The sequence below is a fragment of the Chiloscyllium punctatum genome, chromosome 39, assembly GCF_047496795.1.
Source record: "Chiloscyllium punctatum isolate Juve2018m chromosome 39, sChiPun1.3, whole genome shotgun sequence".
Classification (NCBI taxonomy): domain Eukaryota; kingdom Metazoa; phylum Chordata; class Chondrichthyes; order Orectolobiformes; family Hemiscylliidae; genus Chiloscyllium; species Chiloscyllium punctatum.
The window spans coordinates 65,052,958-65,079,921 of record NC_092777.1 but is presented as its reverse complement, the minus strand read 5'-3'; the positions used below and the strand labels follow the sequence as shown (position 1 = coordinate 65,079,921).

The 26,964-nt window shown below is 55.8% G+C and overlaps 1 protein-coding gene across 2 annotated transcripts in view; it reads left to right on the top strand.

Annotated features, from left to right (window-relative positions):
- The window catches only part of ca10a (carbonic anhydrase Xa), an 815,225-nt gene that overhangs the window by 133,915 nt on the left and 654,346 nt on the right, over positions 1-26,964 (top strand). For both annotated transcript variants that reach the window (XM_072558974.1, XM_072558973.1), the window contains exon 3: positions 4,347-4,489. In XM_072558974.1, coding sequence (XP_072415075.1) covers positions 4,347-4,489 — 143 coding nt within the window. The remainder of the gene's footprint in view (positions 1-4,346; positions 4,490-26,964) is intronic.

Below are 26,964 nucleotides of genomic sequence, written 5' to 3'. Positions count from 1 at the left end.
ATTTCACTTCCACCATGTGCTGTGATGAAGATTTCTACTGGGTTCTGCAGATTGTTACCTGCCTTTCCTGAGTTAATAGTCTCGTGATCACCAGATCACCACCTCCCCTTTGCTTGGAAAAGTGTTGATTCCTTGACCATTCCCACCGGCCTCGGAATCCGGGATTGTCTCCAGATCGGATCACAGCAGTCAATATCGAACCCTCAGATGTCTTTGGCCGGCAGTCCAGAAGTTGAGGCAAACATAATCTCCACCAGTCATTGAGAACATTCTGGAACTTGCCTGGTTAAAGCTTAATCTCTCCAGGAGAGAGTCTGGGTGAAATCTGAATAGCACCAGAAACACCCGATGTTAAACAAAGATCTCCTCTTGAATATTTTTATTCACTGATTTGAAGATTATTGGACAGGTGCCAGAATGTGGTTGTATTTTTATCTGGAGAGTAGTTCCACTCTGTGATCCACCCCAGGGTTTATATTGTACCCCAACCCTGCTCCCAAACACCTTCTCATTGAACATCTCTCGGCTCAGGAGGAGTCAAATCAAACCGAAATACTGCAGAGGATGGAAAACTGAGTTAAAATCCAGAGAGAGATGGAGAAACTCAGCAGGTGGGGAGAGAAACAGAGCTAATGTCTCAGATCAAATATGTCTCTTCAGAACTGAACAGCGTTAGGGTTAGGGTCAGGGTTAATGATGTTTATGGGCTGGATTAGGGTTTGGTTTAGGGTTAATAAAGTTGATGGGTTTGGGTTAGGGTTATGGTTAGAGTTAGGGTAATGGTTAGGGTTAATGATGTTTATAGGTTAGAGTTAGGGTTAGGGTTAGTGTTAGGGTTAATGATGTTTATGGGTTAGGTTTTGGCTTAGGGTTGATGATGTTGATGGGTTCAGGTTAATGATGTTAATGAGTTAGGGTTAGGGTTGTGTTGCTGACAGAGGAGCAGGGTGTGGAACAGGTGGTGACAATGTCCTGAACAAAAGTGAAAGGGAGGGCTCACCAGCGATAGAGTCAGGGTTAGGGTTAGGGTTAATGATGTTTATGGGTTAGAGTTAGAGTTAGGGTTAGGGTTAGGGTTAGGGTCAGGGTTAATGATGTTTATGGGTTAGAGTTAGAGTTAGGGTTAGGGTTAGGTTTAGGGTTAATGATGTTGATGGGTTAGGGTTAGGGTTAGAGTTAGGGTTAGGGTTAATGATGTTTATGGGTTAGAGTTAGGGTTAGGGTTAGGGTTAGTGTTAGGGTTAAGGTTAGGGTCAGGGTTAATGATGTTTATGGGTTAGAGTTAGAGTTAGGGTTAGGGTTAGGTTTAGGGTTAATGATGTTGATGGGTGAGGGTTAGGGTTAGAGTTAGGGTTAGGGTTAGGGTTAGGGTTAGGGTTAAGGTTAGGGTTAATGATGTTTGTGGGTTAGAGTTAGAGTTTGGGTTAGGGTTAGGGTTAATGATGTTTATGGGTTAGAGTTAGGGTTAGGGTTAGGGTGATGGTTAGGGTTAGGGTTAGGGTGATGGTTAATGATGTTGATGGGTTAAGGTTAGCGTTAGGGTTAGAGTTTGGGTTACTGATGTTTATGGGTTAGGGTTAGGGTTAGGGATAATGATGTTTATGGGTTAGGAATAGGGTTAGGGTTAGGTGATGGTTAATGATGTGATAGGGTTAGTGTTAGGGTTAGGGTTAGGGTGGTTAGGATTAGGGTTAATGATGTTTATGGGTTGGGGTTAGGGATAGGGTTAGAGTTAGGATTAGGGTTAATGATGTTTATGGGTTAGGGTTAGGGTTAGGGTTAGGGGTTTGGTTTAGGGTTAGGGTTAGGGAGAGGGTTAGGGTTAGGGTTAGGGTTATGGATAGGGTTAGGGTTAGGGTTAGTGATGTTGATGTTACTGACTGAGGAGGAGGGTGTTGAACAGGTGGTGGCAATGTCCTGAGCAAAAGTGAACGGGAGGGCTCATGGTGGAGAAGGAGAGGTAGAGATGTCAAATAGGTGTTAATGTTAGCTGAGAAACAGAGAAAATGGGTTCATTGTGCAGGGAGAAAAACCAACATGACCCAAACAAAACCCACTGCAGGGGTGGGGGTAGGGTTGCTGGTGTCGGAGAAGCATTGGAGAGACATCAGGGTCTGATGTATCCAATCAGAGATAGTGGATGTTTCAGAGATACCGATTACATATAGATCACAGATCAATCACATATTGACTAAAATCACATAGAATTCATTCACTTACATATAGATTACATTCATATGGCATGTAGAATACATATAGATCACTTTATTGTCACACATACTCAAATGAGAAAAGTTTATAAGTCACAGGAACAAATTCCTGCAGATGCTCGAACGAGTGGTAAAAATGACAAATGCTGGAGATCCCAGTGAGTCATCCATGGAGAGAGAACAAGCTAGTTTCAAGTCTAGGTGGCTCTAGATGAAGGGAAGTCTAGAGGGGACACCATTTAAGCGATAGATTTGGGGGTGGTGGAGGCAATGTGGGGGTGGTGGTGGCAATGTGTGGGAGAGTGGGGACAGTATGGGGGGGTGGGTGTAGGTTGCAGGTGGAGAAAGGATGTTAATAGCTCAGACTAAGTGATCGGAATGTGAGAATGGGAGAGCAATGGTGTGTCTACCTGCCAGACTGGGAAGAACGGGCTCTTCACACCCCACGTCCTGCAAGGACTCCATCCCATTCTCCCGGTTCCTTCACCCACGTTGTACTTGTTTGGATGATGCCACCTTCCAGAACAGCGCTGCTGACACAGCTTCCTCTCTCTATAACTGTGGTCTCCCACCCAGTGTGATTGACAGGACCTTCAACTACATCCAACCCATCACCCCTGCTTCCACCCTCACCCCTTCCCATCACTCACACCAGGGTGATCACCTTCCCCTTGTCCTCACTTTCCATCCCACCAGTCTCCATCATATCAGACACCTCCAGCAGAACACAACCACCAAATACATCTTCCCCTCACTCCCCCTGGTCTGCATTTCACAGGGATTACTCCCTCTGGGACACCCCACTCCATTCCACAGCCACCAAGACCATCTCCCCTTCCCACGGCACCTTCCCATGTCACCACTGAAGGTGCAACACCTGCCTGTCCCCCTCCTCCCTGCTCACCATCCAAGGGCAACATTTCCCCCTGTACCTCCTGCAATCCCATGTGTTGTATTCACTGCATCCAATGTGGCCTACTCTACATTGGAGAGACCAAACACAGGCTGGGTGACTGCTTTGTGGATCACCCACGGTCTGTGAGCAAACATAACCCTGACCTTCCCGTAGTCGGTCCTGCTCACCTGCCCCAGGTGTCTAACCTCAGCATGCTGCAATATTCCCTGAAGGGAATCCCAGCCCAAATTGGAGGGACAATATCTCATCCTCAGACGAGCACTTTACAGCCTTCTGGGCTCAACATTGAGTTGAACACCTTCCAATCGTGAACTAAGTCCCATTTCCTCCCTTTGTTTTAGCTTTACTTGTTACATTCTCTCTCCCTCCCCCACCCCAGTCTGGCTGTTGGACGCACCATTATTCTGCCATTCTCACATTCCGATGATTTTTAACTTTGTCCACCCCAGTCCAACACCCACACCTCCACATCATGAACTGTCAACATCTTTTCCCCAGCAGCACGCTACACCCTCACCTCCCGCTCCCCCCCCCCCCCCCACCCCCCAACCCCCACTCCATCCAGTATTGAACAAACGCCAACCCACCACACTTCCCCTCAGCTCTGATGTGGGGTCCTCTGGACTCGAAACGTTAGCTTGCTCTCTCTCTCTCTCTCTCTCTCTCTCTCTCCTGACCTGCTGTGATCTCCAGCAATTCCTGTTTTCAGGAAAGTTTACGAGTTGCCACTTACGGTGCTACCTCAGTACCCAGGTAGGTCCAGAATATTAGGTACAGATTCTTAGGAAGAATAAAGAAATATTCCATTATTACAGACCTTTAAAAGTCTAAAATCATTGTAATAAATTAGAAAAATGAAGAAATAAAATGTTCAGAATAACAGCCCACTAAAAAAAAGAGATTTAAGAGAAGATATGGTAGATTCCCTACATCTCGGTCACACATAGATCACTTGGAGATTACATATTGAGAAAAGGACAGAGGTGAATTGTGCTCTGGATTAATCTGACTGTAAGAGCTGTAGGGGATTACACGCAGTTTCAATCAGAACTTTCAAAAGGGATTTGGGTAAAGACTTGAAACAAAAGCCAGTCAGGGTTTCTGAGGCTTAATTGGATCATTCCTTGCAAGAGTTGACACTGCCAGGCTCTCTGCCAATTTAACCAGAAGCATACCTGATTGAATTGTCTTAATTCTCATTTTGAATTCTCTCCCAACAGTTCCTTCGTTTTGGGGATTGGTCAATTCCGCCTGGAACCTGTGCTCAGTTGGAAAGAGACAGTCCCCGATCAACATTGAGACCAGTCACATGATCTTTGACCCGTTTCTCAGTCCTCTGCGGATTAACACGGCTGGAAGGAAGGTCAGTGACAGAGAGCAATTCTCTCTTACACCCTCTCTCTCTCCCTGAACTGTAGGCTCTCCCAGTGATCTCAGTCAGTGCCTAGAAACAGGAGAGGGTGGAATAATGCCGAGTAATGCTTTATTTTCCCTTCTCTCTTTTATTTGAACACTCTGTCCATGTTGACCTTTGATAATCTGCAAAAAAAAATCAAAATTCACTTGAGATCACTCCCCAGCCTCGGAGAAATTTTCCTCGTTTAATTACTTTTCTCTCAACACTGAAATTAAATGGCTTGAATGACAGGTAGACATGCTGAATGAATATTTATGAGTACATATTTTATATACTTCTGACATTTCATCAAGGAATGTGCCACGGTGGGGTTTTCCAAGGGTACTCAGTAAAGAAGGCACAGACACACACACACAGAACAACTCACACTTTCTTGAGAACCAGAGATGGCTTTGTAGAACACTCTCAAATATCTGAGAGATCATAATGGAATAGAACAGAGGGGGGGTACAACTGACTCCCAGGGGAGTGGATGAGGTGAAACGTGCTGATATATTTAAGGGATGTCTGGATATGTCCAAGGGGGAGAAGGGAATCGAAAGGTTAGAATGGCGCAATAGTATAGTTCGGTGAGGAAAGATGGAGGAAAGTTCAAGGTGTTTTCTCTACAAGATGCACTGTAGAGACTCAACAAAGATCCTCAGACAGCACCTTCCAAACCCCCAGCCACTTCCATCTGGAAGGACAAGGGCAGCAGATACATGGGAACACCACCCCCTGTAAGGTCCCCTCCAAGCCCCTCCTCATCCTGACTTGGAAATATATCGCTGTTCCTTCACTGTCACTGGGTCGGAATCCTGGAATTCCCTCCCTCAGGGGCATTTTGGGTCAACCCACAGCACATGGACTGCAGGGGTTCAGGAAGGCAGCTCACCCCCACCCTCTCAAGGGGCAACTAGGGACGGGCAGGAAATGCTGGGCCCAGCCAGTGATGGCCACATCCCACAAGTGGATAAAGAAAGCATGAACTCTGATGAGGAAGGTAAAAAACAATGACTGCAGATGCTGGAAACCAGATTCTGGATTAGTGGTGCTGGAAGAGCACAGCAGTTCAGGCAGCATCCAACGAGCAGCGAAATCGACGTTTCGGGCAAAAGCTGATGAAGGGCTTTTGCCCGAAACGTCGATTTTACTGCTCCTCAGATGCTGCCTGAACTGCTGTGCTCTTCCAGCACCACTAATCCAGAATCTGATTAGGAAGGGCTGAAATGCTGAGTATCCAGCAAAATGGGATGTTACATGACAAGCAGAGATGATCTGTACGTTCCTGCATCGTGAATAATCGAACAGCACTGCAGTCACACCCTAGCACGGACCACTGGAATGAGCTGAGAAGCTGGTCTCAGTAATCTAGTCTGTATCAACCACTACGTTCATTCAGAGGGAGAGGAGCTGCTCTCCTGATCCTGGACTACTTTTCCAGTCCAGTTCCACACCCACTGGCCAACGCAGAACTGCCCTCTGAAGGGGTAGGAAGCCAGCTCATTGTAGCCAGTGTCAGTAGAGAAGAGCTATTCATGCCCACATTTCTGAGAATGAGTGAAAGAGGGAGTCGAACCAGGCTTTGATATTTTAATAAGCTGGTGAAAATTTAGTAATTAATCAGTTTATCTTTCTCTCATTGTAGAATGTTTAAGTTAATTCGAACACTAAACTCTGTTGCTCTGAATAAATGAATGACGAGTGAAGTTCTAAGTGTGATAGATGAATTTTCCCCTCCATCTGTGGAATGATGTATGTGGTGATGAATATTATGGGATGTACGTGCATTTCATGTTGCTATGACTGGGACTCACATCAAGCAATATCAGTCTATGAGTTCAGAATCATATTGTAAGCCCCTTGCAGCTGGTAAACAGCTTCTGGTGGATAAAGAAAAGGTGCAGATGGAGAAAATGCAACAATAAAAGAGAGAGAGACAGAGAGAGAGAGACAGAGAGAGAGACAGAGAAAGACAGAGAGAGAGAGAGAGACAGAGAGAGAGAGACAGAGAGAGAGAGACAGAGAGAGAGAGAGACAGAGAGAGAGAGAGAGAGAGAGACAGACAGACAGAGAGAGAGAGAGACAGAGAGAGACAGAGAGACAGAGACAGAGAGAGAGACAGAGAGACAGACAGACAGAGAGAGAGAGAGAGAGACACACAGAGAGAGAGACACAGAGAGAGAGAGACAGAGAGACCGAGAGAGAGAGGCAGAGAGAGACAGAGAGACAGAGAGACAGAGACAGAGAGAGACAGAGAGAGAGTCTCAATATTGATGAATCCCTTTGACCGTGACATTGTTTTGCTACGTGTTAGTGAGGGATTTTGGGTAGTGTTGTATTGTCTGGTTATCAAACACTTTGTGCCGTCGATTGGGTACCACGCAGCTCCTGATCTTCCCTTCTCTACTCATTTATCAGCGGAGGACAATAGACTACAAAAGAGTCTTACTGAGAAGAGGTACAGGTGTTACCTCATTAGGCAGTGGGGAGACAGTGAGGCCTGCAGATGCTGGAGATCAGAGTCTAGATTAGAGTGGTGCTGGAAAAGTGCAGCAGGTCAGGCAGCCTCTGAAGAGCAGGAAAATCGATATTTCGGGCTGGGCCCCTTCATCAGCTCATTAAGCAATGGCCTAGTGGTATTATTGGTGATCTGGTATTCTGTCCACCCAGTGCTGTTCTGGGGGCATGGGTTCAAATCCCACTAGGGGGTAGACAGTGGACATTAAATTCAATAAATATGTTGAATCAAGGGTTTAGTGATAACGGTGAATCAATTCTCAGAAAAACCCATCTGGTTCACTAACGTAGGGAAGGAAACCCCCAGCCTGACCTTGTCTGGCCTACATGTGACTCCAGACCCACAGTACTGTGGTTGACTCCAAGCTGCCCTCTGGGTAGTTAGGGATGGGCAATAAATGCTGGCCGAGCCAGAGACACCCACATGACGTGAAGGAATTTTAAAAAACAGCAAGTTCCACTTTATTGCATGATAGCGGCAGGTACAATTAACATGAACCAGTTCGGTCTGATTAGAACTGTCTGAAGATGTAAATGTGACATCAGTCTCCACTGGGAGCTCAAGCAACACTTACTACGACCCAAGAGGACTGTGTGAGATTGTTCGGTTGGGCTGGTCTCCGTACAGTCTAAGGTTAACAGGGGTCAGTGTCAGCTCTGTCTGCCGTCCAAAGGTTGAGCTTTTCAGGGCCTGGTTAAAGCTGATTTGACGACACAATGTCTCCTGTTGCTATCATGGCTTAGATCAGGGAATGATTGACCTGGTGAGTTTGTGATTGATGTTCAGGTTCAAAGAGCTTTCAATAGGATTTAATTATTGTTTAAAAACTGATCAGATCAGCACATGCCTCCTGTGTGCTCAGGATGTCATAGGGGAAGGATTCATTATAACCTGCTGACTGACCACCCTCACCCTGATCCCAGTCCTGAGGAAGGGTTACATCTGAAACGTTGCCTTCTCCCCCTCCTGATGCTGCCTGCCTTGCTGTGTTCCCCCAGCCTCCTGCCTGTCCCTCCTGATGCTGCCTGCCTTGCTGTGATCCCCCAGCCTCCTGCCTGTCCCTCCTGATGCTGCCTGCCTTGCTGTGTTCCCCCAGCCTCCTGCCTGTCCCTCCTGATGCTGCCTGCCTTGCTGTGTTTCCCCAGCCTCCTGCCTGTCCCTCCTGATGCTGCCTGCCTTGCTGTGATCCCCCAGCCTCCTGCCTGTCCCTCCTGACGCTGCCTGCCTTGCTGTGTTCTCCCAGCCTCCTGCCTGTCCCTCCTGATGCTGCCTGCCTTGCTGTGTTCCCCCAGCCTCCTGCCTGTCCCTCCTGATGCTCCCTGCCTTGCTGTGATCCCCCAGCTTCCTGCCTGTCCCTCCTGGCGCTGCCTGCCTTGCTGTGTTCCCCCAGCCTCATGCAGTTTGTCTGTCTCCGGCCAGATGTAAAATACCCCACTGGTTTGAAATGGATTGGGGAGATCTCCCTGGAGTCCCACAGTTCGCATCAATCAAAAAAACACATTAGCTGGCAGGTAGCCCATTGTTGGGATCTTGCTGTGTGCAATTGTTGGTGCACTTTCTACATCACAACAGTGACTACACTGCAAAACCAAAACCCATTGGACATAGAGTATTCTGGAATGTCATGCTGTCTGATTTCTCTTTTCCTGTACAATCTTCAGGGGAAAGATTAATTCTCCGGTCTTTATACTGAATCACTGTGCTCGGCTCTCATAGTCACAAAGATCTACTGCACAACGAAGGCCCTTCAGCCCATTGAGCCTTGAATTGTTTGAAGAGGGGACAATGAAGATGGACGAAGGCAGAGTGGTAGACATTGTCCGGACTTCAGTAAGGAGATTGGCAATGTTCCACCGAGTAGGTTTGTTAGTAAGGTTAGATCACGTGGGATCCAGGGGAGTTAGCCAATTGGAGACACGGTTGCCTTGTAGGTAAGAGACAGAGGGTGGTGCTGGAGAATTACTTTTCAAACTGGAGGCCTGTGACCAGTGGAGTGCCACAAGGATCGGTGCTGGGTCCACTACTTTTCATTATTTACGTAACAGTGAGGTGTGGGTATGAGGGTCAGTGTGGTGTGGGTGTGGGGGTCAGTGTGGGTATGGGGGTCAGTGTGGGTGTGGGGGTCAGTGTGGGTATGGGGGTCAGTGTGGTGTGGGTGTGGGGGTCAGTGTGGGTGTGGGGGTCAGTGTGGGTATGGGGGTCAGTGTGGTGTGGGTGTGGGGGTCAGTGTGGGTGTGGGTGGGGTCAGTGTGGGTGTGGGTATGAGGGTCAGTGTGGTGTGGGTGTGGGGGTCAGTGTGCAGTGGGTGTGGGTGTGAGGGTCAGTGTGGTGTGGGTGTGGGGGTCAGTGTGCAGTGGGTGTGGGTGTGAGGGTCAGTCTGGGTGTGGGTATGAGGGTCAGTGTGGTGTGGGTGTGGGGGTCAGTGTGGTGTGGGTGTGGGGGTCAGTGTGCAGTGGGTTTGGGTGTGAGGGTCAGTCTGGGTGTGGGTGTGGGGGTCAGTGTGGGTGTGGGGTCAGTGTAGGTGTGGGGTTAGTGTTCGTGTGGGTGTGGGGTGTTAGTGTGGGTGTGGGTGTGAGGGTCAGTGTGGTGTTTGTGTGGGGGTCAGTGTCGGTGTGGTGTGTGGGGGTCAGTGTGGGTGTGGGGGTCAGTGTGCGTTTGGGTGTGGGGGTGGGTGTGGGGGTCATATGGTGTGGGTATGGGGGTGGGGGTGGGTGTGGGTAGGGGTCAGTGTGGTTGCGAGGGTCAGTGTGGTGTAGGGGTCAGTGTGGGTGTGGATGTGAGAGTCAGTGTGGTGTGGGTGTGAGGGTCAGTGTGGGTGTGGGTGTGGGTGTGGGGGTCAGTGTGGTGTGTGTGTGGGTGTGGGGGTCAGTGTGAGTGTGGGTGTGAGGGTCAGTGTGGGTGTTGGTGGTGGTCAATGTGGTGAGGGTATGGGGGTCAGTGTGGGTGTTGGTGTGAGGGTCAGTGTGGTGTGGGTGTGAGGGTTAGTGTGGGTGTGGGTGTGAGGGTCAGTGTGGGTGTGGGTGTGAGGGTCAGTGTAGGTGTGGGTGTGAGGGTCAGTGTTGGTGTGGGTGTGAGGGTCAGTGTGGGTGTGGGTGTGAGGGTCAGTGTGGGTGTGGGTGTGAGGGTCGGTGTGGATGTGGGTGGGGCTCAGTGTGCTGTGGGTGTGAGGGTCAGTGTGGGTGTTGGTGGGGGTCAATGTGGTGAGGGTATGGGGGTCAGTGTGGGTGTTGGTGTGAGGGTCAGTGTGGTGTGGGTGTGAGGGTTAGTGTGGGTGTTGGTGTGAGGGTCAGTGTGGTGTGGGTGTGAGGGTCAGTGTGGGTGTGGGTGTGAGGGTCAGTGTAGGTGTGGGTGTGAGGGTCAGTGTGGGTGTGGGTGTGAGGGTCGGTGTGGATGTGGGTGGGGGTCAGTGTGCTGTGGGTGTGAGGGTCAGTGTGGGTGTTGGTGGGGGTCAATGTGGTGAGGGTATGGGGGTCAGTGTGGGTGTTGGTGTGAGGGTCAGTGTGGTGTGGGTGTGAGGGTTAGTGTGGGTGTTGGTGTGAGGGTCAGTGTGGTGTGGGTGTGAGGGTCAGTGTGGGTGTGGGTGTGGGGTCAGTGTTGGTGTGAGGGTCAGTGTGGGTGTGGGTGGGAGTCAATATGGGTGTGGGTCAGTGTGGTTGTGAGTGTGAGGGTCAGTGTGGGTGTGGGTGTAAGGGTCAGTGTGGGTGTGGGTAGGGATCAGTGTGAGCGGGGGTCAATGTGGGTGTGGGTGTGAGGGTCAATGTGGCTGTGGATGCGGGTCAGTGTGGTGTGGATGTGAGGGTCAGTATGGGTGTGGGTGTGGGGTCAGTGTTGGTGTGAGGGTCAGTGTGGGTGTGGGTGGGAGTCAATATGGGTGTGGGGGTCAGTGTGGGTGTGGGTGTGGGGGTCAGTGTGGGTGTGGGGGTCAGTGTGGTTGTGAGTGTGAGGGTCAGTGTGGGTGTGGGTGTGGGGGTCAGTGTGGATGTGAGGGTCAGTGTGGTGTGGGTGTGGGTGTGGGGGGCAGTGTGGGTGTTTTACGTGGGAGTCAGTGTGGGTGTGGGGGTGAGTGTGGTATGGTGTGGTGTGGGTTTGAGGGTCAGTGTGGTGTGTGTGTGGGGCTCAATCTGGTGTGGGTGTGGGGGTCAGTGTGTCGTGGGTGCGGGGGTCAGTGTGGTGTGGGTGTGGGGGTCAGTGTGCGTGTGGGTCCGAGGGTCAGTGTGGATGTGGGTGGGTGGGTGTGAGTGTGAGAGTCAGTGTGGTGTCGGTGTGGGGGTCAGTGTGGGTGTGGGTGCGGGGGTCAGTGTGGGTGTGAGTGTGAGGGTCAGTGTGGATGTGAGGGTCAGTGTGGGTGTGAGTGTGAGAGTCAGTGTGTGGGTGTGGGAGTGGGGGTCAGTGTGGTGTCGGTGTGGGGGTCAGTGTGGACGTGAGGGTCAGTGTGGATGTGTGTGTGAGGGTCAGTATGGTGTCGGTGTGGGGGTCAGTGTGGGTGTGGGTGCGGGGGTCAGTGTGGGTGTGAGTGTGAGGGTCAGTGTGCTGTGGGTGTGAGGGTCAGTGCGCTCTGCGTGTGAGGGTCAGTGTGGGTGTGAGGGTCAGTGCGTACTGGGTGTCGGGGTCAGTGTGGGTTTGGGTGTGAGGATCAGTGTGGTGTTGGTGTGGGGGTCAGTGTGGTGTGGGTGTGGGTGTGGGTCAGTGTGGTGTTGGTGTGGGGGTCAGTGTGGTGTGGGTGTGGGTGTGGGTCAGTGTGGTGTTGGTGTGGGGGTCAGTGTGGATGTGGGTGTGAGGGTCAGTATGGGTGTGGGTGGGGGTCAGTATGGGTGTGGGTGGGGGTCAGTGTGGTGTTGGTGTGAGGGTCAGTGCGCTCTGCGTGTGAGGGTCAGTGTGGGTGTGGGGGTCAGTGCGTAGTGGGTGTCGGGGTCAGTGTGGGTTTGGGTGTGGGTCAGTGTGGTGTTGGTGTGGGGATCAGTGTGGATGTGGGTGTGAGCGTCAGTGTAGGTGTGGGTGTGAGGGTCAGTGTGGGTGTGGGTGTGAGGGTCAGTGTGGGTGTGGGTGTGAGGGTCAGTGTGGGTGTGGGTGTGAGGGTCGGTGTGGATGTGGGTGGGGGTCAGTGTGCTGTGGGTGTGAGGGTCAGTGCGCTCTGCGTGTGAGGGTCAGTGTGGGTGTGAGGGTCAGTCTGGGTGTGGGTGTGGGGGTCAGTGTGGATGTGGGGGTCAGCGTGGGTGTGAGTGTGGGGGTCAGTGTGGATGTGAGGGTCAGTGTGGGTGTGAGTGTGAGGGTCAGTGTGGGTGTGGGTGTGAGGGTCAGTGTGGGTGTGGGTGTGAGGGTCAGTGTGGGTGTGGGTGTGAGGGTCAGTGTGGGTGTGGGTGTGAGGGTCGGTGTGGATGTGGGTGGGGGTCAGTGTGCTGTGGGTGTGAGGGTCAGTGCGCTCTGCGTGTGAGGGTCAGTGTGGGTGTGAGGGTCAGTCTGGGTGTGGGTGTGGGGGTCAGTGTGGATGTGGGGGTCAGCGTGGGTGTGAGTGTGGGGGTCAGTGTGGATGTGAGGGTCAGTGTGGGTGTGAGTGTGAGGGTCAGTGGTGTGGGTGTGGGAGTGAGGGTCAGTGTGGAGTGGGTGTGGGGGTCAGTGTGGATGCGAGGGTCAGTGTGAGTGTGGATGTGGGGGTCAGCGTGAGTGTGAGTGTGGGGGTCAGTGTGGATATGAGGGTCAGTGTGGGTGTGAGGGTCAGTGTGGGTGTGAGGGTCAGTATGGTGTGGGTGTGGGGGTCAGTGTGTAGTGGGTGCGGGGGTCAGTGTGGTGTGGGTGTGGGGGTCAGTGTGTCGTGGGTGTCGGGGTCAGTGTTGGTGTGGGTGTGAGGGTCAGTGTGCTGTGGGTGTGGGTTTGGGTCAGTGTGGTGTTGGTGTGGGGGTCAGTGTGGATGTGAGTGTGAGGGTCAGTGTAGCTGTGGGTGTGAGGGTCAGTGCAGGTGTAAGGGTCAGTGTGGGTGTGGGTGTGGGGGTCAGTGTAGCTGTGGGTGGGGGTCAGTGTGTGTGTGGGTGTGGGGGTCAGTGTGTGTGTGGGTGTGAGGGTCAGTGTGGTGTGGGTGTGAGGGTCAGTGGGGGTGTGGGTGAGGGTCAGTATGGTGTGAGTGTGGGTGTCAGTGTGGATGTGATTGTCAGTATGGGTGTGGGTGTGAGGGTCAGTGGTTTGGGTGTGGGAGTGGGGGTCAATGTGGATGTGAGGGTTAGTGTGGAGTGGGTGTGGGGGTCAGTGTGGATGCAAGGGTCAGTGTGAGTGTGGGTGTGGGGGTCAGTGTGGTGTGTGTGTGTGGGGGTCAATCTGGTGTGGCTGTGGGTGTCAGTGTGTCGTGGGTGTGGGGGTCAGTGTGGTGTGTGTGTGGGGGTCAGTGTGGGTGTGGGTTTGAGGGTCAGTGTGGTGTGGGTGTGAGGGTCAGTGTGCTGTGGGTGCGAGGGTCAGTGTGGATGTGGGTATGAGGGTCAGTGTGGGTGTGGGGTCAGTGTGGGTGTGGGTATGAGGGTCAGTGTGGTGTGGGTGTGGGGGTCAGTGTGCAGTGGGTTTGGGTGTGAGGGTCAGTCTGGGTGTGGGTGTGGGGGTCAGTGTGGGTGTGGGGTCAGTGTAGGTGTGGGGTTAGTGTTCGTGTGGGTGTGGGGTGTTAGTGTGGGTGTGGGTGTGAGGGTCAGTGTGGTGTTTGTGTGGGGGTCAGTGTCGGTGTGGTGTGTGGGGGTCAGTGTGGGTGTGGGGGTCAGTGTGCGTTTGGGTGTGGGGGTGGGTGTGGGGGTCATATGGTGTGGGTATGGGGGTGGGGTTGGGTGTGGGTAGGGGTCAGTGTGGTTGCGAGGGTCAGTGTGGTGTAGGGGTCAGTGTGGGTGTGGATGTGAGAGTCAGTGTGGTGTGGGTGTGAGGGTCAGTGTGGGTGTGGGTGTGGGTGTGGGGGTCAGTGTGGTGTGTGTGTGGGTGTGGGGGTCAGTGTGAGTGTGGGTGTGAGGGTCAGTGTGGGTGTTGGTGTGAGGGTCGGTGTGGATGTGGGTGGGGGTCAGTGTGAGTGTGGGTGTGAGGGTCAGTGTGGGTGTTGGTGGGGGTCAATGTGGTGAGGGTATGGGGGTCAGTGTGGGTGTTGGTGTGAGGGTCAGTGTGGTGTGGGTGTGAGGGTTAGTGTGGGTGTTGGTGTGAGGGTCAGTGTGGTGTGGGTGTGAGGGTCAGTGTGGGTGTGGGTGTGGGGTCAGTGTTGGTGTGAGGGTCATTGTGGGTGTGGGTGGGAGTCAATATGGGTGTGGGTCAGTGTGGTTGTGAGTGTGAGGGTCAGTGTGGGTGTGGGTGTAAGGGTCAGTGTGGGTGTGGGTAGGGATCAGTGTGAGCGGGGGTCAATGTGGGTGTGGGTGTGAGGGTCAATGTGGCTGTGGATGCGGGTCAGTGTGGTGTGGATGTGAGGGTCAGTATGGGTGTGGGTGTGGGGTCAGTGTTGGTGTGAGGGTCAGTGTGGGTGTGGGTGGGAGTCAATATGGGTGTGGGGGTCAGTGTGGGTGTGGGTGTGGGGGTCAGTGTGGGTGTGGGGGTCAGTGTGGTTGTGAGTGTGAGGGTCAGTGTGGGTGTGGGTGTGGGGGTCAGTGTGGATGTGAGGGTCAGTGTGGTGTGGGTGTGGGTGTGGGGGACAGTGTGGGTGTTTTACGTGGGAGTCAGTGTGGGTGTGGGGGTGAGTGTGGTATGGTGTGGTGTGGGTTTGAGGGTCAGTGTGGTGTGTGTGGGGCTCAATCTGGTGTGGGTGTGGGGGTCAGTGTGTCGTGGGTGCGGGGGTCAGTGTGGTGTGGGTGTGGGGGTCAGTGTGTCGTGGGTGCGGGGGTCAGTGTGGTGTGGGTGTGGGGGTCAGTGTGCGTGTGGGTCCGAGGGTCAGTGTGGATGTGGGTGGGTGGGTGTGAGTGTGAGAGTCAGTGTGGTGTCGGTGTGGGGGTCAGTGTGGGTGTGGGTGCGGGGGTCAGTGTGGGTGTGAGTGTGAGGGTCAGTGTGGATGTGAGGGTCAGTGTGGGTGTGAGTGTGAGAGTCAGTGTGTGGGTGTGGGAGTGGGGGTCAGTGTGGTGTCGGTGTGGGGGTCAGTGTGGACGTGAGGGTCAGTGTGGATGTGTGTGTGAGGGTCAGTGTGGTGTCGGTGTGGGGGTCAGTGTGGGTGTGGGTGCGGGGGTCAGTGTGGGTGTGAGTGTGAGGGTCAGTGTGGATGTGAGGGTCAGTCTGGGTGTGAGTGTGAGGGTCAGTGGTGTGGGTGTGGGAGTGGGGGTCAGTGTGGAGTGGGTGTGGGGGTCAGTGTGGACGTGAGGGTCAGTGTGGATGTGTGTGTGAGGGTCAGTGTGGTGTCGGTGTGGGGGTCAGTGTGGGTGTGGGTGCGGGGGTCAGTGTGGGTGTGAGTGTGAGGGTCAGTGTGCTGTGGGTGTGAGGGTCAGTGCGCTCTGCGTGTGAGGGTCAGTGTGGGTGTGAGGGTCAGTGCGTACTGGGTGTCGGGGTCAGTGTGGGTTTGGGTGTGAGGATCAGTGTGGTGTTGGTGTGGGGGTCAGTGTGGTGTGGGTGTGGGTGTGGGTCAGTGTGGTGTTGGTGTGGGGGTCAGTGTGGTGTGGGTGTGGGTGTGGGTCAGTGTGGTGTTGGTGTGGGGGTCAGTGTGGATGTGGGTGTGAGGGTCAGTATGGGTGTGGGTGGGGGTCAGTATGGGTGTGGGTGGGGGTCAGTGTGGTGTTGGTGTGAGGGTCAGTGCGCTCTGCGTGTGAGGGTCAGTGTGGGTGTGGGGGTCAGTGCGTAGTGGGTGTCGGGGTCAGTGTGGGTTTGGGTGTGGGTCAGTGTGGTGTTGGTGTGGGGATCAGTGTGGATGTGGGTGTGAGCGTCAGTGTGGGTGTGGGTGTGAGGGTCAGTGTAGGTGTGGGTGTGAGGGTCAGTGTGGGTGTGGGTGTGAGGGTCAGTGTGGGTGTGGGTGTGAGGGTCGGTGTGGATGTGGGTGGGGGTCAGTGTGCTGTGGGTGTGAGGGTCAGTGCGCTCTGCGTGTGAGGGTCAGTGTGGGTGTGAGGGTCAGTCTGGGTGTGGGTGTGGGGGTCAGTGTGGATGTGGGGGTCAGCGTGGGTGTGAGTGTGGGGGTCAGTGTGGATGTGAGGGTCAGTGTGGGTGTGAGTGTGAGGGTCAGTGGTGTGGGTGTGGGAGTGAGGGTCAGTGTGGAGTGGGTGTGGGGGTCAGTGTGGATGTGAGGGTCAGTGTGAGTGTGGATGTGGGGGTCAGCGTGAGTGTGAGTGTGGGGGTCAGTGTGGATATGAGGGTCAGTGTGGGTGTGAGGGTCAGTGTGGGTGTGAGGGTCAGTATGGTGTGGGTGTGGGGGTCAGTGTGTAGTGGGTGCGGGGGTCAGTGTGGTGTGGGTGTGGGGGTCAGTGTGTCGTGGGTGCGGGGGTCAGTGTGGTGTGGGTGTGGGGTCAGTGTGTAGTGGGTGTCGGGGTCAGTGTTGGTGTGGGTGTGTGGATCAGTGTTGTGTGGGTGTGGGTTTGGGTCAGTGTGGTGTTGGTGTGGGGGTCAGTGTGGATGTGGGTGTGAGCATCAGTGTGGGTGTGGGTTTCAGGGTCAGTGTGGTGTGGGTGGGGGTCAGTGTGGATGTGAGTGTGAGGGTCAGTGTAGCTGTGGGTGTGAGGGTCAGTGCAGGTGTAAGGGTCAGTGTGGGTGTGGGTGTGGGGGTCAGTGTAGCTGTGGGTGGGGGTCAGTGTGTGTGTGGGTGTGGGGGTCAGTGTGTGTGTGGGTGTGAGGGTCAGTGTGGTGTGGGTGTGAGGGTCAGTGGGGGTGTGGGTGAGGGTCAGTATGGTGTGAGTGTGGGTGTCAGTGTGGATGTGATTGTCAGTATGGGTGTGGGTGTGAGGGTCAGTGGTTTGGGTGTGGGAGTGGGGGTCAATGTGGATGTGAGGGTTAGTGTGGAGTGGGTGTGGGGGTCAGTGTGGATGCAAGGGTCAGTGTGAGTGTGGGTGTGGGGGTCAGTGTGGTGTGTGTGTGTGGGGGTCAATCTGGTGTGGCTGTGGGTGTCAGTGTGTCGTGGGTGTGGAGGTCAGTGTGGTGTGTGTGTGGGGGTCAGTGTGGGTGTGGGTTTGAGGGTCAGTGTGGTGTGGGTGTGAGGGTCAGTGTGCTGTGGGTGCGAGGGTCAGTGTGGATGTGAGGGTCAGTGTGGGTGTGAGGGTCAGTGTGGGTGTGGGTATAAGGGTCAGTGTGGGTGTGGGGGTCAGTGTGGGTGTGGGTGTGGGGGTCAGTGTGGCTGTGGGGGTCAGTGTGGGTGTGGGTATGAGGGTCAGTGTGGAGTGGGTGCGGGGGTCAGTGTGGGTGTGGATGTTGGGTTCTATGTGGGTGTGGATCAGTGTGGTGTGGGTGTGAGGGTCGGTGTGGGTGTGGGGGTCAGTGTGTGTGCGTGTGAGGGTCAGTGTGGGTGTGGGGGTCAGTGTGTGTGGGTGCGGGGGTCAGTGTGGGTGTGGATGTTGGGTTCTGTGTGGGTGTGGATCAGTGTGGTGTGGGTGTGAGGGTCGGTGTGGGTGTGGGGGTCAGTGTGTGTGCGTGTGAGGGTCAGTGTGGGTGTGGGGGTCAGTGTGTAGTGGGTGTCGGGGTCAGTGTTGGTGTGGGTGTGTGGATCAGTGTTGTGTGGGTGTGGGTTTGGGTCAGTGTGGTGTTGGTGTGGGGGTCAGTGTGGTGTTGGTGTGGGGGTCAGTGTGGATGTGGGTGTGAGCATCAGTGTGGGTGTGGGTTTCAGGGTCAGTGTGGTGTGGGTGTGATGGGTTGGTGTGGATGTGGGTGGGGGTCAGTGTGGATGTGAGTGTGAGGGTCAGTGTGCTGCGGGTGTGAGGGTCAGTGTGGTGTGGATGTGAGGGTCAGTGTGGTGTGGATGTGAGGGTCAGTGTAGCTGTGGGTGGGGGTCAGTGTGTGTGTGGGTGTGGGGGTCAGTGTGTGTGTGAGTGTGAGGGTCAGTGTGGTGTGGGTGTGAGGGTCAGTGGGGGTGTGGGTGAGGGTCAGTGGGGGTGTGGGTGAGGGTCAGTATGGTGTGAGTGTGGGTGTCAGTGTCGATGTGATTGTCAGTGTGGGTGTGAGTGTGAGGGTCAGTGGTGTGGGTGTGGGAGTGGGGGTCAATGTGGATGTGAGGGTCAGTGTGGAGTGGGTGTGGGGGTCAGTGTGGATGCAAGGGTCAGTGTGAGTGTGGGTGTGGGGGTCAGTGTGGGTGTGAGGTTCAATGTGAGTATGAGTGTGAGGATCAGTGTGGGTGTACGTGTGAGGGTTAGTGTGGGTGTGGGGGTCAGTGCGAGTGTGGGTGTGGGGGTCAGTGTGGGTGTGGGTGTGAGGTTTAGTGTTGGTGTGTGGGTCAGTGTGGTGTGGTGTGAGGGTCAGTGTGGGTGTAGATGTGAGGGTTAGTGTGGGTGTGGGGGTCAGTGCGGGTGTGGGTGTGGGGGTCAGTGTGGGTGTGGGTGTGGGGCTTAGTATTGGTGTGAGGGTTAGTGTGGGTGTGGGTTTGAGGGTCTGTGTGTGTGGGGGGGGGTCAGTGTGGATGTGGGTGTGTGGTTTAGTGTGGGTGTGGGGGTCAATGTGGGTGTGGGTGTGGGGGTCAGTGTGGTTGTGGGTGTGAGGTTTAGTGTGGGTGTGGGGGTCAATGTGGGTGTAGATGTGAGGGTTAGTGTGGGTGTGGGGGTCAGTGTGGGTGTGGGTGTGGGGGTCAGTGTGGTTGTGGGTGTGAGGTTTAGTGTTGGTGTGTGGGTGTGGAGGTCAATGTGGGTGTAGATGTGAGGGTTAGTGTGGGTGTGGGGGTCAGTGCGGGTTAGTGTGGGGGTCAGTGTGCGTTTGGGTTTGGGGGTCAGTGTGGTGTGGGTCAGTGTGGGTTAGATTAGATTAGATTAGATTACTTACAGTGTGGAAACAGGCCCTTCGGCCCAACAAGTCCACACCGCCCCGCCGAAGCGTAACCCACCCCTACCCCTACATCTACATCTACATCTACCCCTTACCTAACACTAGGGGCAATTTAGCATGGCCAATTCACCTGACCTGCACATCTTTGGAGTGTGGGAGGAAACCGGAGCACCCGGAGGAAACCCACGCAGACACAGGGAGAATGTGCAAACTCCACACAGTCAGTCGCCTGAGGCGGGAATTGAACCCGGGTCTCTGGCGCTGTGAGGCACTGTGCCACCGTGCCGCCCACAAAATGTTTGAGGTTGACTGTAGTGAGCCTGACGTGATTTGAACACGCAACCTTCGGATCTGGAGTGTGGATGTGGGGAACAGTATGTAGTAGGTGTGAGGGTCAGTGTGGGTGTTGGTGGGGGTCAATGTGGTGAGGGTATGGGGGTCAGTGTGGGTGTTGGTGTGAGGGTCAGTGTGGTGTGGGTGTGAGGGTTAGTGTGGGTGTTGGTGTGAGGGTCAGTGTGGTGTGGGTGTGAGGGTCAGTGTGGGTGTGGGTGTGGGGTCAGTGTTGGTGTGAGGGTCATTGTGGGTGTGGGTGGGAGTCAATATGGGTGTGGGTCAGTGTGGTTGTGAGTGTGAGGGTCAGTGTGGGTGTGGGTGTAAGGGTCAGTGTGGGTGTGGGTAGGGATCAGTGTGAGCGGGGGTCAATGTGGGTGTGGGTGTGAGGGTCAATGTGGCTGTGGATGCGGGTCAGTGTGGTGTGGATGTGAGGGTCAGTATGGGTGTGGGTGTGGGGTCAGTGTTGGTGTGAGGGTCAGTGTGGGTGTGGGTGGGAGTCAATATGGGTGTGGGGGTCAGTGTGGGTGTGGGTGTGGGGGTCAGTGTGGGTGTGGGGGTCAGTGTGGTTGTGAGTGTGAGGGTCAGTGTGGGTGTGGGTGTGGGGGTCAGTGTGGATGTGAGGGTCAGTGTGGTGTGGGTGTGGGTGTGGGGGACAGTGTGGGTGTTTTACGTGGGAGTCAGTGTGGGTGTGGGGGTGAGTGTGGTATGGTGTGGTGTGGGTTTGAGGGTCAGTGTGGTGTGTGTGGGGCTCAATCTGGTGTGGGTGTGGGGGTCAGTGTGTCGTGGGTGCGGGGGTCAGTGTGGTGTGGGTGTGGGGGTCAGTGTGTCGTGGGTGCGGGGGTCAGTGTGGTGTGGGTGTGGGGGTCAGTGTGCGTGTGGGTCCGAGGGTCAGTGTGGATGTGGGTGGGTGGGTGTGAGTGTGAGAGTCAGTGTGGTGTCGGTGTGGGGGTCAGTGTGGGTGTGGGTGCGGGGGTCAGTGTGGGTGTGAGTGTGAGGGTCAGTGTGGATGTGAGGGTCAGTGTGGGTGTGAGTGTGAGAGTCAGTGTGTGGGTGTGGGAGTGGGGGTCAGTGTGGAGTGGGTGTGGGGGTCAGTGTGCGTGTGGGTCCGAGGGTCAGTGTGGATGTGGGTGGGTGGGTGTGAGTGTGAGAGTCAGTGTGGTGTCGGTGTGGGGGTCAGTGTGGGTGTGGGTGCGGGGGTCAGTGTGGGTGTGAGTGTGAGGGTCAGTGTGGATGTGAGGGTCAGTCTGGGTGTGAGTGTGAGAGTCAGTGTGTGGGTGTGGGAGTGGGGGTCAGTGTGGTGTGGGTGTGGGGGTCAGTGTGCGTGTGGGTCCGAGGGTCAGTGTGGATGTGGGTGGGTGGGTGTGAGTGTGAGAGTCAGTGTGGTGTCGGTGTGGGGGTCAGTGTGGGTGTGGGTGCGGGGGTCAGTGTGGGTGTGAGTGTGAGGGTCAGTGTGGATGTGAGGGTCAGTCTGGGTGTGAGTGTGAGAGTCAGTGTGTGGGTGTGGGAGTGGGGGTCAGTGTGGAGTGGGTGTGGGGGTCAGTGTGGACGTGAGGGTCAGTGTGGATGTGTGTGTGAGGGTCAGTGTGGTGTCGGTGTGGGGGTCAGTGTGGGTGTGGGTGCGGGGGTCAGTGTGGGTGTGAGTGTGAGGGTCAGTGTGCTGTGGGTGTGAGGGTCAGTGCGCTCTGCGTGTGAGGGTCAGTGTGGGTGTGAGGGTCAGTGCGTACTGGGTGTCGGGGTCAGTGTGGGTTTGGGTGTGAGGATCAGTGTGGTGTTGGTGTGGGGGTCAGTGTGGTGTGGGTGTGGGTGTGGGTCAGTGTGGTGTTGGTGTGGGGGTCAGTGTGGTGTGGGTGTGGGTGTGGGTCAGTGTGGTGTTGGTGTGGGGGTCAGTGTGGATGTGGGTGTGAGGGTCAGTATGGGTGTGGGTGGGGGTCAGTATGGGTGTGGGTGGGGGTCAGTGTGGTGTTGGTGTGAGGGTCAGTGCGCTCTGCGTGTGAGGGTCAGTGTGGGTGTGGGGGTCAGTGCGTAGTGGGTGTCGGGGTCAGTGTGGGTTTGGGTGTGGGTCAGTGTGGTGTTGGTGTGGGGATCAGTGTGGATGTGGGTGTGAGCGTCAGTGTGGGTGTGGGTGTGAGGGTCAGTGTAGGTGTGGGTGTGAGGGTCAGTGTGGGTGTGGGTGTGAGGGTCAGTGTGGGTGTGGGTGTGAGGGTCAGTGTGGGTGTGGGTGTGAGGGTCAGTGTGGGTGTGGGTGTGAGGGTCGGTGTGGATGTGGGTGGGGGTCAGTGTGCTGTGGGTGTGAGGGTCAGTGCGCTCTGCGTGTGAGGGTCAGTGTGGGTGTGAGGGTCAGTCTGGGTGTGGGTGTGGGGGTCAGTGTGGATGTGGGGGTCAGCGTGGGTGTGAGTGTGGGGGTCAGTGTGGATGTGAGGGTCAGTGTGGGTGTGAGTGTGAGGGTCAGTGGTGTGGGTGTGGGAGTGAGGGTCAGTGTGGAGTGGGTGTGGGGGTCAGTGTGGATGTGAGGGTCAGTGTGAGTGTGGATGTGGGGGTCAGCGTGAGTGTGAGTGTGGGGGTCAGTGTGGATATGAGGGTCAGTGTGGGTGTGAGGGTCAGTGTGGGTGTGAGGGTCAGTATGGTGTGGGTGTGGGGGTCAGTGTGTAGTGGGTGCGGGGGTCAGTGTGGTGTGGGTGTGGGGGTCAGTGTGTCGTGGGTGCGGGGGTCAGTGTGGTGTGGGTGTGGGGTCAGTGTGTAGTGGGTGTCGGGGTCAGTGTTGGTGTGGGTGTGTGGATCAGTGTTGTGTGGGTGTGGGTTTGGGTCAGTGTGGTGTTGGTGTGGGGGTCAGTGTGGATGTGGGTGTGAGCATCAGTGTGGGTGTGGGTTTCAGGGTCAGTGTGGTGTGGGTGGGGGTCAGTGTGGATGTGAGTGTGAGGGTCAGTGTAGCTGTGGGTGTGAGGGTCAGTGCAGGTGTAAGGGTCAGTGTGGGTGTGGGTGTGGGGGTCAGTGTAGCTGTGGGTGGGGGTCAGTGTGTGTGTGGGTGTGGGGGTCAGTGTGTGTGTGGGTGTGAGGGTCAGTGTGGTGTGGGTGTGAGGGTCAGTGGGGGTGTGGGTGAGGGTCAGTATGGTGTGAGTGTGGGTGTCAGTGTGGATGTGATTGTCAGTATGGGTGTGGGTGTGAGGGTCAGTGGTTTGGGTGTGGGAGTGGGGGTCAATGTGGATGTGAGGGTTAGTGTGGAGTGGGTGTGGGGGTCAGTGTGGATGCAAGGGTCAGTGTGAGTGTGGGTGTGGGGGTCAGTGTGGTGTGTGTGTGTGGGGGTCAATCTGGTGTGGCTGTGGGTGTCAGTGTGTCGTGGGTGTGGAGGTCAGTGTGGTGTGTGTGTGGGGGTCAGTGTGGGTGTGGGTTTGAGGGTCAGTGTGGTGTGGGTGTGAGGGTCAGTGTGCTGTGGGTGCGAGGGTCAGTGTGGATGTGAGGGTCAGTGTGGGTGTGAGGGTCAGTGTGGGTGTGGGTATAAGGGTCAGTGTGGGTGTGGGGGTCAGTGTGGGTGTGGGTGTGGGGGTCAGTGTGGCTGTGGGGGTCAGTGTGGGTGTGGGTATGAGGGTCAGTGTGGAGTGGGTGTGGGGATCAGTGTGGGTGTGGATGTTGGGTTCTATGTGGGTGTGGATCAGTGTGGTGTGGGTGTGAGGGTCGGTGTGGGTGTGGGGGTCAGTGTGTGTGCGTGTGAGGGTCAGTGTGGGTGTGGGGGTCAGTGTGTGTGGGTGCGGGGGTCAGTGTGGGTGTGGATGTTGGGTTCTGTGTGGGTGTGGATCAGTGTGGTGTGGGTGTGAGGGTCGGTGTGGGTGTGGGGGTCAGTGTGTGTGCGTGTGAGGGTCAGTGTGGGTGTGGGGGTCAGTGTGTAGTGGGTGTCGGGGTCAGTGTTGGTGTGGGTGTGTGGATCAGTGTTGTGTGGGTGTGGGTTTGGGTCAGTGTGGTGTTGGTGTGGGGGTCAGTGTGGTGTTGGTGTGGGGGTCAGTGTGGATGTGGGTGTGAGCATCAGTGTGGGTGTGGGTTTCAGGGTCAGTGTGGTGTGGGTGTGATGGGTTGGTGTGGATGTGGGTGGGGGTCAGTGTGGATGTGAGTGTGAGGGTCAGTGTGCTGCGGGTGTGAGGGTCAGTGTGGTGTGGATGTGAGGGTCAGTGTGGTGTGGATGTGAGGGTCAGTGTAGCTGTGGGTGGGGGTCAGTGTGTGTGTGGGTGTGGGGGTCAGTGTGTGTGTGAGTGTGAGGGTCAGTGTGGTGTGGGTGTGAGGGTCAGTGGGGGTGTGGGTGAGGGTCAGTGGGGGTGTGGGTGAGGGTCAGTATGGTGTGAGTGTGGGTGTCAGTGTCGATGTGATTGTCAGTGTGGGTGTGAGTGTGAGGGTCAGTGGTGTGGGTGTGGGAGTGGGGGTCAATGTGGATGTGAGGGTCAGTGTGGAGTGGGTGTGGGGGTCAGTGTGGATGCAAGGGTCAGTGTGAGTGTGGGTGTGGGGGTCAGTGTGGGTGTGAGGTTCAATGTGAGTATGAGTGTGAGGATCAGTGTGGGTGTACGTGTGAGGGTTAGTGTGGGTGTGGGGGTCAGTGCGAGTGTGGGTGTGGGGGTCAGTGTGGGTGTGGGTGTGAGGTTTAGTGTTGGTGTGTGGGTCAGTGTGGTGTGGTGTGAGGGTCAGTGTGGGTGTAGATGTGAGGGTTAGTGTGGGTGTGGGGGTCAGTGCGGGTGTGGGTGTGGGGGTCAGTGTGGGTGTGGGTGTGGGGCTTAGTATTGGTGTGAGGGTTAGTGTGGGTGTGGGTTTGAGGGTCTGTGTGTGTGGGGGGGGGTCAGTGTGGATGTGGGTGTGTGGTTTAGTGTGGGTGTGGGGGTCAATGTGGGTGTGGGTGTGGGGGTCAGTGTGGTTGTGGGTGTGAGGTTTAGTGTGGGTGTGGGGGTCAATGTGGGTGTAGATGTGAGGGTTAGTGTGGGTGTGGGGGTCAGTGTGGGTGTGGGTGTGGGGGTCAGTGTGGTTGTGGGTGTGAGGTTTAGTGTTGGTGTGTGGGTGTGGAGGTCAATGTGGGTGTAGATGTGAGGGTTAGTGTGGGTGTGGGGGTCAGTGCGGGTTAGTGTGGGGGTCAGTGTGCGTTTGGGTTTGGGGGTCAGTGTGGTGTGGGTCAGTGTGGGTTAGATTAGATTAGATTAGATTACTTACAGTGTGGAAACAGGCCCTTCGGCCCAACAAGTCCACACCGCCCCGCCGAAGCGTAACCCACCCCTACCCCTACATCTACATCTACATCTACCCCTTACCTAACACTAGGGGCAATTTAGCATGGCCAATTCACCTGACCTGCACATCTTTGGAGTGTGGGAGGAAACCGGAGCACCCGGAGGAAACCCACGCAGACACAGGGAGAATGTGCAAACTCCACACAGTCAGTCGCCTGAGGCGGGAATTGAACCCGGGTCTCTGGCGCTGTGAGGCACTGTGCCACCGTGCCGCCCACAAAATGTTTGAGGTTGACTGTAGTGAGCCTGACGTGATTTGAACACGCAACCTTCGGATCTGGAGTGTGGATGTGGGGAACAGTATGTAGTAGGTGTGGGGGTCAGTGTGGGTGTGTGGGGTCAGTGTGGGTGTGAGGGTCAGTGTGGATGTGGGTGTGGGCGTCAGGGTCTGTGGGTGTGTGTGGATGTTGAGTTCAGTGTGGTGTGGGTGTGGGTCAGTGTTGTGTGGGTGTGGGGGTCAGTGTGGATGTTGGGTGTGGGAGTCAGTGTGGGTGTGGGAGTCAGTTTGGGTGTGGGTGTGAGGGTCAGTGAGGGTGTGGGTGTCAGTGTGGATGTGGGTGTGGGCGTCAGGGTCTGTGGGTGTGTGTGGATGTTGAGTTCAGTGTGGTGTGGGTGTGGGTCAGTGTTGTGTGGGTGTGGGGGTTAGTGTGGATGTTGGGTGTGGGAGTCAGTGTGGGTGTGGGTGTGAGGGTCAGTGAGGGTGTGGGTGTCAGTGTGGATGTGAGGGTCAGTGTGGTGTGGGTGTGGTGTGTGATTCAGTGTGGATGTAGGTGTGGGGTCAGTGTGGGTGTAGATGTGAGGGTTAGTGTAGGTGTGGGGGTCAGTGCGGGTGTGGGTGTGTGGGTGAGTGTGGTGTGGTGTGGGTGTGAGGGTCAGTGTGGTGTGTGTGGGTGTGAGGGTCAGTGTGGTGTGTGTGTGTGGAGGTCAATGTGGTGTGGGTGTGGGGGTCAGTGTGTAGTGGGTGTGGGGGTCAGTGTAGTGTGGGTGTGGGGGTCAGTGTGGTGTGGGTGTGGGGGTCAATGGGGTGTGGGTGTGGGGGTCAGTGTGTAGTGGGTGTGGGTGTTAGTGTGGTGTGGGTGTGGGGGTCAGTGTGGAGTGGGTTTGGGGGTCAGTGTGGGCATGTGGGGTCACTGTGGGTGTGAGGGTCAGTGTGGTGTGGGGGGTGGGGGTCAGTGTGGAGTGGGTGTGGGGGTCATTGTGAAGTGGGTGTGGGGGTCAGTGTGAAGTGGGTGTGGGGGTCAGTGTGGGTATGTGGGGTCAGTGTCGGTGTGAGGGTCAGTGTGGTGTGGAGGTGGGGGTCAGTGTGGAGTCAGTGTGGGGGTCAGTGTGGGTGTGTGGGATCAGTGTGGTGTGGGTGTGAGGGTCAGTGTGGGTGTGGGTGTGGGGTTAGTGTGGGTGTGGGTGTGGGGGTCAGTGTGGGGTTAGTGTGGGTGTGGGTGTGGGTCAGTGTGGTGTGGGTGTGAGGGTCAGTGTGGGTGTGGGTGTGGGGGTTAGTGTGGTGTGAGTGGTGGGTCAGTGTGGGTGTGGGTGTGGGTCAGTGTGGTGTGGGTGTGAGGGTCAGTGTGGGTGTGGGTGTGGGTCAGTGTGGTGTGGGTGTGAGGGTCAGTGTGGGTGTGGGTGTGGGTCAGTGTGGTGTGGGTGTGAGGGTCAGTGAGGGTGTGGGTGTAGCCTCAGTGTGGGTGTGGGTGTGAGGGTCAGTGTGGGTGTGGGGGTTAGTGTGATGTGAGTGGTGGTCAGTATGGTGTGGGTGTGGGGGTCAGTGTGGGTGTGTGTGGGGGGTCAGTGTGGTGTGGGTGTGGGGGTCAGTGTGATGTGGGTTTGGGGGTCAGTGTGGGTGTGGGGGTCAGTGTGGGTGTGTGTGGGGGTCAGTGTGGGCGTGTGTGGGGGTTAGTGTGAGCGTGTGTGGGGGTTAGTGTGGTGTGAGTGGTGGTCAGTGTAGTGTGGATGTGGGGGTCAGTGTGGGTGTGTGTGGGGGTCAGTGTGGGTGTGTGTGGGGGTCAGTGTGCTGTGGGTGAGGGACAGTATGGTGTGGGTGTGGGGGTCAGTGTGGGTGTGGGGGTCAGTGTGGGCGTGTATGGTCATCAGTGCGGTGTGGGTGTGGGTGAGTGTGTGTGGGTCAGTGTGAGTGTGAATGGGGGGTCAGTGTGGTCTGGGTGAGTGTGGGTGTGGGGGTCAGTGTGGGTGTGAGGGTTAGTGTGGGTGTGGGTATGGGGGTTAGTGTGGTGTGAGTGGTGGTCGGTATGTTGTGGGTGTGGGAGTCAGTGTGAGTGTGTGTGGGGGTCAGTGTGAGTGTGTGTGGGGGTCAGTGTGGTGTGGGTGTGGGGGTCAGTGTGGGTGTGAGGGTTAGTGTGGGTGTGTGTATGGGGGTTAGTGTGGTGTGAGTGGTGGTTGGTATGTTGTGGGTGTGGGAGTCAGTGTGAGTGTGTGTGGGGGTCAGTGTGAGTGTGTGTGGGGGTCTG